Source organism: Anopheles coustani, chromosome 2 (assembly GCF_943734705.1).
Source record: "Anopheles coustani chromosome 2, idAnoCousDA_361_x.2, whole genome shotgun sequence".
Lineage (NCBI taxonomy): Eukaryota > Metazoa > Arthropoda > Insecta > Diptera > Culicidae > Anopheles > Anopheles coustani.
The window spans coordinates 11,334,932-11,345,114 of NC_071289.1; the positions used below are offsets into that span (position 1 = coordinate 11,334,932).

A 10,183-nucleotide genomic window follows, 5' to 3' on the forward strand; every position below is an offset into this window, starting at 1 on the left:
CATGCACAACGTCGTGGCTCAAGATTATGCAAAGCGGCTGCCCGGGAACCGGGAGGGATGCCGAAAAGAAGCAAACCTTCTCCACCATGGCGATCATCGTCCTCACATGGGGCCTCGTATGGATGTCGTATGGCTATCGCTAAATTTATTGTTTCAAACCAGTCGCCTGCACCCGTCACTTTGGGACGATATTTCTCGTTCCTTTGCCTTCCACCATCCATTTACGATCATTTTTCCAGCTTCCTGATTCGGGCCATTTTTTTCCCTCACTGTTTCCCTCACACAAACACGTACCAACACTTGCATGGCCATGGGCGCGCACGTTCCACGGGGTAACGGCGAGCACGAAGGGAACAATTTACGGCGGAATCTTCGGTCGCTGATAGTGTCCAAAGATGGCATGTCACGGGACCATGTGAATCTTCCGTCGACGACGGCTGGCACGAATCCTGACAACAAACCCCCGCATCCCCAGCGAGCGGGCCCCCCTGGATATCGGCGGTATCAGCGCGGTCGGCTCATCAGCGGCTCGCGTTCGGCACCATCACACCACCGGAAAGACGAGCAAGGGAACGCTCGGGTTTGAGCGCGGGTTGCTTTTAATTTATGGAAAAGACAAAGACATGGAATTGATTTTAGTTTGATGATAGTCGATAGTGATAGGTCTGGCGTTTTCTTTATTCGACGAAGCCGGTAATCAATTTCACGAGCTCCGGAACTACATTTGCTTAGCTCTGGGCCGCGGATCGTGTGGCAAGGGAAAGGGAGTTAGGTGGGAAAAAAGGCATCAATACAGAAGATCGAGCAGCAACATCGCTCTTGTTGTCACGTCGTCTCGCTTCGCAGTTTATTAGCGTAACTGCATACGCCAATCTTCGTGAAGCAAAGACCATTAGAGCATCTTCCTGCATCAACTGTATCTAGTATAATTATTTTGCGCAATTTAACGATGATTGCGAATTTTTAGAACTTTTTAAGAATTTTCTTTATAACAACAACTATGAGATACAGTCTGAAAGAAATAGGTTACTGAATTGATTCTTCATTACATTAGTATCCAATTAGGTGTTAGCAAGCTAATTCTGTGTCAGCATTAGTGACTCCCAACCCAATCAGTGTAAACAAATGCAATAACCAAAGTGCACATGATAACTTTATTTCTTCTATCAGCTGCATCCAAATGCCGCGCGGAAATAGCCTGCTCCGACAGCACGCGCACATACCGTTTGGAAACGTTTCGGAATGTCATCTAAACGAGGGAAACTGTCCCTCCTTTATCGGTGTCTTAACATCGGCGGACGATACCTTCGCACAGTGACCAAAAACTGGCAAGAAAATCGCCGGTGAGTCGCGATTGTACGCCGCTGAATTCCGTCGGTAATTATCACGTGTATCTCCAACACTCAACCAGATGGCTTACCACCGTTCCGGTAGAGGATGATTCCGTACGAACGATTAAGCAGAAGAAAATTATCACTATCCGGCAATGCAGGTTTCACCAAATTGAGAGAGGCAGTGAGGTGCAATTTCTTTGAGAATGGCTGACCACAATATTTTGACATTTACAATTTAACGTTATTTAATATTTAGCAAAATAAGTATAAATGCAGTTAGCTTAATGTTGAACGGATTCATTAAATAATCTAATTTCAATAATTCATCACAAAAGATGTTGCACGATTAAAGAAGGACGCCATACCAGAGGTAAAATATTTTTTGAGAACTTTTTTATTTTAACGATTACTATTTTCTCTATATTTAGGCAAACTTTTTGAATTTTATGCGCCTCACTTTTTATTTTAACAAGCATTACTTGTTCGAAACATTTTTTCGTATGTTATAACTTCTCGCTGAAAAATGTTTTTGATTTTGATAAAAATATTAGCTACGAATGATTTACGAAGGTAATGCAGGGAGTGAAACTCATTTTATTAACCTTGTATCATTGTTCCCCTGCCCTGCTTGACCTTCTAGTCCTTGGAGAAGACGGTAAATTTGGTTGTAATCAGAGAAATTATTGATATTATCACTATCCCTTTGTCACTCTCCGTACGACACTTTTTTTGCTGATGATTCCTTACGGGCGTAAACCATCCCTGGTCGCCGTGCCCGAGCCCAGAAGATGCGATAATGAGACGGTTAGGTACGCTCGGGAAAGAAACCCCCGCCCTAGAGCGATGTGTCCACCCTGGAAGCCGTAGCAAGGCCAAGATTGTCGTATCGTTTAGCATTCAGCTGGGGAAAAGATTGCAGAAATTGTCCTTCACGCGGTGGCAGCTGTTGGGCCTGCGAAGACTCAGTACGCTTCCCGTACGCTGTAACCCAACGTGATGGAAAGATGAAGCGGAGCTGGATGTTGCTAAAGACAGCATGCCTCAGTCTCGGGCTGGAATCACTGGAGGAAAGCGCCGAGGGTCAAGGAAAGAGTGCAGGCAATTTATCCTGAACTGCTGAACTCAGGTCCTAATTAAAAGCTGACCGAAAATAGATACCTTCCGCCAGAGGCGGTATCGCTGGTGGTTGTCATATGGAGCTGGTGGGATGAAGATCCTAAGACGGGCGCACAGTTCTGACACATGGTATCGTTCCTGATAGCGGACAACAACTCGTAACGGGCAGAACGGGCAACGGCTCCATTGCGATGATGGTCACATTTTGGGCGATGGTCCTCACAGGGGTGCGATGGGTTTACCGAAATGGACGTGGCCTAATCGTGGCCAAAAATTGCTAGCAAGTCAAGCGAAAACGATCACTATTCCCACCCTCCGGAGAACCCCGCAGCAAACATTGTCCACCTACTGCGGTTCCGTCAAGCGCGACAGGTCAACCGATATGGCGAAAGATGTGTCCAAAACTCCATCCATTCGGGGCGAAAGATCGACCAAATATCTTCATATTAAATGAACGTGATTAAAGTCAACATCTTGTGCACGATGAAGTTTTGCCCACATTCGCTAGTTTGGGGCAAGACACACACACACACACACGAGCATAAAAAAAACAACCCACAAAATTGTGCTGCCTCGTCAAAACACTTCGGACGAACTTTCCCGACAACTTCCACTCCGGTTCGCTGGCAGTTTCGTTCTCCCACTCGAACGGTCTCTTCATCCTCCCTCCCCGAATCGGTTGACTTTCGGCAAGGATGGAAAGCGTACGGTGGGTGACACACTCCTTTCTGTTTCTATTCCACCTCCAATTCCTTCACAAACCAATTGCGATACCGGCTCGAAGCTCGATGCCGTCGAACGTTTTGGGAACGAGAATGGCAAAAGAAAAATTGGTATTACGAGCACGCTGGTGCCATGATGAAGACATTAACGCGAAATGAGGAAAACTACCACAAGCACACACACCATGTTTCATCGGACGGATGAAGGGAACGGTCAATCCATCCAGCGTGTTATGATGATCCAACCACAAACGGCAAAGGTTGAAGAAGTTTTATTCCTGCGCACTTTTATAGCTTTCTTTTACCAACGTTTGCGGTCTTCCAGAAAAAGGGAACATGGTAGAATTCCTATCTGCCGGAAATTGACTAATTACCGCAAAGCACCGTATCGTCATCAGCCTCGAAGTTATATTTATAAAATAAAAAGAAAACTTATCAATCCCATCATTTTAAAAACATCCTCGATGTTGCACTGAAACGTTTACAAACTGCTCATAATTGCAATCTTTTCTCCTGTCATCTCGGACAAACATTCCAGTCACCTTCACGTCAGATCCCAACATGCCCTCGTCACCGGCGATACACATCACCATAAAGGACCGTATCGCGATGCCGTGTGCGATGTGTGCGATGTTTTTTTAATTACCAACATATCACTCAATTAGCACCTCGTGGGCTGGGAAAACGCATTGATAAAGTGGCAATAAATTGTTGCCCGTTCCGGCGCGTCAGTATTTATCGCAACCCCCCTCCAGCCACGCCCTGGATGATGGTTGGAAGTCAATTTTCGTTCGTTCGTTTTTTTGTTTTTGTTTTATCATCTCACGTGTTCACTGTACTTCCGCCATCCACAGTCGTTCTCTGTAGCATTCCATCAATGGGGTAATTTTTCAAACCAACATGCTAAAGGACCTGTCCATGAACTTTTTTTTCTGCATTTGCTATTGCCACACCCTTCCGCACCAAGCGCCCTTTCGGTATGCGCTGGTGCCTTTTCAAACTATCCATCAATTATGATTATGTAAATCATTAAAAATAATGAAAATAAATTTTAATTATCATAAATATCCATGTGATGTCCTTAATTTGTCACCGTTGATATTGTGCCGTTAAAAATGAGGCACAACAAAAAGTTGACGTTTTTGATATTCATTTTCGTGTGCTTTAAAATAGTCAAATAGATCGAAATACCAATCAAAATTGTACAATTTCTAGGTAATGTAAAATGATCCTTTTTCCGATCTTCTTCAGTGCTATCGATCATTAGCTTATTGATGATATCACCTTCATGTTGAATATCAATAAATAACCTCAATTGATCTAAAAGCATGGAATACATTTTGTTTTTTATTAATGATGTCTTTCTTTATCGAACGTGAATGCATATCGTAAGATTTCCTTTTTACCGTTGCCTAAATTATAAAGAAATAAAAGCATATGTTTTCATGAAAATATTTACTAAAATACAATGCTTCCACTTCTAACAATTCTTATTTTATATCAAAATTACCTTAACCACAGAAGTAATTTGGTTTTATTAATTTTTATTTTTCCACTCTGAATAGCGTCAAGTAATGATACGGGTTTGTCTTCGCCTTTTGTTCCACAAAAGATTATCCTGTTCTGTTTAATTTTTAATCCAAGCTCCCCTGAAAACAAAATCACACACTATCCGCATTGGCAGAAAAACTACGCAACAACACCATATTTTCCGGTTAATTATGTTCATGTTCTATGTTTTGCCTCCACGCTCACCTCCCGCCCGCCTCCATATGTCGGCATACTAAATCGCTCGAACCGTACACGGCCGCAGCTGGTATCATTTTTTAAGCATAAGAAATCTTATTTCGTCCACCGATCTTTTTGTTTATTCCCATTCCCATTTGCGGTTTGCTCGGGACAAACGCGAGATCAGCCTCTCCCTGGAATCGATACATCGAAAGTGGCCCGTTTTTGCCGGCCTGACAGCTGAAGCGACCGGTGGACAAACAGTGCTGTCGAATTTGCGCATAAACATCGCCCAATCCTCTACGCAACGAAGCTCGCAAAAAAAACAAAAACCCCTCCACGATCCATACGAGAGGATCCTCGGTAATGATCTCCTTTGTTTGGCTGCGAACATCCGCGGGTGCAGCGGAACAAAAAGTGCAGTTCAGAAGCTCCAATGCAGTCCGATAATTCTCCCTCATTTCCGAACAAACTGCACCCTTTGTTCCATAAATAATCCTGCTGGTAGCACCGTACTGCTCATGGAGCAGCCCCAGTACCGAGCATCGCCAGCATTATGCTGCTGCAAAGTCAGAATTTTACTGTAATTTAAACACCGTCCGAGGCCTGGAAGCTGGACCACCGTCCAGCAAAGCACCGACCGGCCGGGGCCTGATCTTGATCGCAAACCTCCTCGTTTCACTCCTCCGAAAGCCAAGTTCCTCGAGGATGTCCTCCGCCAGTCGGTAGCGTGGCCGTTTGTGTTGCGTACGATTTTACCTTGAAATACCGAAAATCGTGACACATCATTCTCCCGGCTCGTTGGCAGCGCAAAATGTTGCTGCTTCTGATGCTGCTGCTGCTGCTGTTGTGTTTCTCATGGGCGCGCGATCGACAATCGATCGGAGGGTATTTTAAATATTCTCGATCGTCCACCACCCGCTACTGGGATCAGCGTGTGTATGCGTGTGTGTGTGTGTGTGTTATCCAGAGTGTCCTCGTTGGTTATGGTTGACGTGGAGCAAGCCAGCGAATGACCGAGCTGATCTGGCTTGGAATTCTTGGCCCGGGAAGGAAATCAGTTCAATACCGTCCTCTGAAGGGAAAAAGAAAGAATCGATCGATCGCCCTAGAGGGATGTTGTGACTTGCAAGTCAAAAGACAAGAAAGAAATGATAACTTAAATCCTCAATCGTTTCACAGAGGATATTTTGGTGAAATTTATTTTTGCCAGAATATGTTTCCACAATTACTTACCTTCTTCGATCTTCATCCTTCGAGTGGAAAGTAAAGCAACACACAACATCAATACCACCATTGTCTACCTTGCCTGCTGTCTTTTCGTCCAGTGGAAAACAACGCCCAGGGAAGGCGGTCTGCCCAACGACGTGCGCAACATGATGGGGAGATGCCGGCAACAATTCATCCCGGGAGCCATCTACCGTGGCGTATAAGATCCCACGGACTGGGATCGTCAACGACCGACGACGGAGGGATCGGATACGGACGGCCGGAGATTTACCGATCGCATTGTTACGATAAACACGCATTTATGCTATTTATTGCAATTGAATCCGCTCTCGTGTGGACAACGCTCGTTGCGAGCTGGAATGTACCGTGGCCGTTTTTCCACGTTTCTCGTTCTTTTCGTTCGTCTTACCGTGTGCCTTTCACCTGATCCGGGGCGGATCACCCTCGATCGCCGGAGCCAATCGGCAGAATCGGATTGCGGGAGTCGATTTGCAACGTCAAACCATCGCTATTAGCATAGGAAAAAACGGGGAGAAACATGTCTTCCGTTTAGAGCACGCGTTACTACCTAACGTTTGGAAAAGCCCCGATCGAATAGCCAATCTTGAGTCGAAGGCGTCAATTTCAATGCGATTGGTCGACGTTTGGATCGATTCATTTTGAAAGCTTTATGATCGAATCCGGTTGACAAACGTTTGTTCCTACAATGCAAAGCAATGTTTTTTTCTTCATAACCCATGATGAGTGTCAGTGTTAACCTTCGTATGGCTGATTTATGGCACACACCGACCGTCCTGGTTTGCAACAAACCGTGCTTCATGTAACTGTTTTGCATTTGACAGAACGTCGAATCTGCCAAGTTAATTTTTGTTCCGAGAATATTTGCAACTCAAACCGTCCACGCTGATCCGGAAATTCCTAGAATAAGGCTCCCCTATAAGGGCGTTCTGGATAGGATACTATTCCAACGCGCATAAGCCGCAGAAGCCACCAAGCTGCGATAGGCAAAACTCCACCGATGGACTCCCGATGGCGATGGTATGCTTCTGCGGAAAGAAAATGTAACCCTTCAGAGTGTGTGGACACTTCCCTCTTCGGCCGTCCGCGTCCTCCTGAATGCCAACCTGCAAAAGATACGAAAAAGATACGGCTGTTATTATAAAGCGATTCGGTGTTAATTCCAAACAACTTGATGGCACTCACCGGAGCGGCTCACATATTTTACCTCCGACTACACGGATTGCTCGCGGGTTGATCGGGCTTCGGGATAGAGTATCGGCATATTTGTCCCGAGGCTGGACAAACATGCATGCGCTAATGTGTAACCACCAGATGCATGCAACGAAGGTTAGGGTGCTGGAAGGGGCGATCGGACGTCGAAGCTTCCCTTAACCCCGTCTGGCCCTTTTCCAGATCAGAGAGGTGACAAACATATGAGGTTTCTGAGAAGCTAGCAGTAACATGTGCTTGAAGGAATCTTTCAATGGGTTATCGAACTGTCTATCGATGGATGTCGTTGAGTATGATGTTAAGGCAGTTGAACGGCCTTTCTCAATAACGATGCGTTCAAAAACGCTCAACTATTCGTTGTTCACCATTGACGGTTTGTTTTATCTGTTAGTTTCATATTAATATTTAAACATACAAAGACACATAAAACACATAAAATTCTCACATGGCCATTAACAACTTTGTGTTTTCTACATAATTTTTACCAAGGTGTTTATTTCATAAAAACGTACATAGATATACTAGTCTTCCATGAGCTACATAGAATTTTCACAAACAAATGAGAGGGGAGGCAGGGAATGATTGAAAAGCTTCAATGATGAGTAGATCGTTTGAAGTTTTTGCTAATTGATGATATCGCGAATCATCATTCTCGAGAAAGACAGACCACGCCAGTCTTCATTTAAATAGTACCACGTCATTGCATTTTGATCATCTTTTGTATTCTGATAACGGCCGTTCAAGTTGGAATAGGTGCACTTATAGTACCACCAGGCCCCGCGTCGCTGCTTAGCACAATTACTCTCACTATTGTCATTGTCTCGATCGAACGTACTAAACTTTTCATCCATGTTGTATCGCATCGCATCTCCTGCTGTCCCTGAGTATGTCCCTAAATTCTTCAACGCATACATCTCCGATTCGCTACCGATCTCAAACCTGTCGTACTTAGCGTATCCTTCATTTCCGTTAAAATCTCTTAATTCCACTATAAGTTCGTGGGGTCGGTTTTTAATAATTTGATGCACGTACTTCAGCCCGAGCCAGAACTCACCATCTAAGTTCCCAAATCCATTACGGTACTCCGTCCAGTTCCGATAAAAATTGACAGAATCGTCAAATCTTTGCTGGATTACCGTCCAACCGCCACCGTACCCAGTTTGTTCACATACCACTTCAATTGGGTTTATATATAGCCCTATATTAATTTTGTGTTGGCCGGATAGTTTCATCACTTGTCGACACGAACGGACAGGGATTGAAAAGTGAGCCTCGAGTATTTTATTGCTTTTATCTGACAGTGTACTCATACTTCGTACCAAATTGGTAAGCATTTCAAGGGTATTCTTGTTTTCACCTATTTTCTTAACCTCGATTTCCGACTTTTCTTGGTACGATTTGATTTGTTCGAATTGATGTTGCCGAATGTTGCTTACATGGAAATTCAAGTGATTTTTAAGATCTTCCAATCCGTCACTTGTTTCGGATTCAATTGTCTCTAACCCCTGCAAAAGAAGCATATATTAATTCAACAAAATAAGAACAGTTCACTTTCGTTGTGTCACTTACCTGCTTCAGAGAGTTTTCCATGGCCTGCATGCTTGTGTCGTGCTTAGAGCTCACTTTCTCGAGCCTTTCCTTATCATTTTTCTCCAGTCTCAATAGCAAGTCTTGGAGGTTACTATGCCTTCCCTTTGAGGCTTGTTCAATTTCCTGCAAAGAAAATTCATTTAGTTCAATAATAATCTTGTATGATCCAGGTACGTTTCAATAGTATACCTTCATCGAACGCTCCATTGTTTGCTGTAAACTTGCCTTTACAGTTTGCTCAACCTTTTGCTGGTTGTCCTGCAAAAAAATAAGTTTTGACGGATTTTAATTTTGGATTGTATTTGTAAATAACTAATCTCACCTTTATTGCTCTTTGCAATGAATTTTCCACCGAATTCATCCTAGTCTCAAACTTAGAGTCCACTTTTCCAATCCGTTCCACAAATTCTTTCTCAAGTTTAGCCAGCAGATTCTTATGACTCTCCTTAGATGCTTCAACTGTCTGCAGTTGGATCTGCAAGTGATCCGCTATGTGTTATTACTTGTTGTTAGTTTTCATTTGAATTATAAAGATATGACTCTTACTTTCATTGCATTTTGAAACTATTTTTCCAATATATGTGTCACTTACCTGCTTCAGAGAGTTTTCCATGGTCTGCATGGTTGTTTCGTGCTTAGAGCTCACTCTCTCCAGACGTTCCTTATCATTTTTCTGTAGTCTGATAAGCAAGTCTTGGAGGTTACTATGCCTTACCTTTGAGGCTTGTTCAATTTCCTGCAAAGAAAATTCATTTGGTTCAATGATAATCTTGTATGAATCAGGTACGTTTAATTAGTATACCTTCATCGAACGCTCCATTGTTTGCTGTAAACTTGCCTTTACAGTTTGCTCAACCTTTTGCTGGTTGTCCTGCAAAAAAATAAGTTTTGACGGATTTTAATTTTGGATTGTATTTGTAAATAACTAATCTCACCTTTATTGCTCTTTGCAATGAATTTTCCACTGCATTCATCCTAGTCTCGAACTTAGATTCCAATTTTCCGATCCGTTCGACGCCTTCATTCTCAAGTGTAGCCAGCAGATTCTTATGACTCTCCTTAGATGCTTCAACTGTCTGCAGTTGAATCTGCAAGTGATCCGCTATGTGTTATTACTTGTTGTTAGTTTTCATTTGAATTATAAAGATATGACACTTACTTTCATTGCATTTTGCAAGGAATCATGAAACGCGTTCATTCTTGTCACGAACTTTGAATCAACTCTCTCGATGG

The 10,183-nt window shown here is 43.4% G+C and overlaps 1 protein-coding gene across 1 annotated transcript; it reads right to left on the minus strand.

Annotated features, from left to right (window-relative positions):
- Nucleotides 1–2,169: 2,169 nt before the first annotated feature.
- Nucleotides 2,170–9,563, minus strand: LOC131262216 (ryncolin-4-like). Its single transcript, XM_058264170.1, has 6 exons — nucleotides 9,543–9,563; nucleotides 9,140–9,208; nucleotides 8,930–9,073; nucleotides 8,673–8,865; nucleotides 8,163–8,348; nucleotides 2,170–2,315 (listed from the first exon to the last, which is right to left on the minus strand). Exons 1-6 carry the CDS (start codon nucleotides 9,561–9,563, stop codon nucleotides 2,170–2,172), a joined length of 759 nt encoding a protein of 252 aa, XP_058120153.1.
- Between the last annotated feature and the right edge of the window lie 620 nt (nucleotides 9,564–10,183).

Excerpts from the sequence above, each read along its gene's own strand:
- LOC131262216 (XM_058264170.1), bottom strand. The coding sequence starts at position 9,563 with ATGGAAAACTCTCTGAAGCAG. Across the intron at positions 9,209-9,542 it reads TGGAAAACTCTCTGAAGCAG|GACAACCAGCAAAAGGTTGA; the intron begins GTAAGTGACACA and ends ATTTTTTTGCAG. Across the intron at positions 9,074-9,139 it reads CAATGGAGCGTTCGATGAAG|GAAATTGAACAAGCCTCAAA; the intron begins GTATACTATTGA and ends TTTTCTTTGCAG.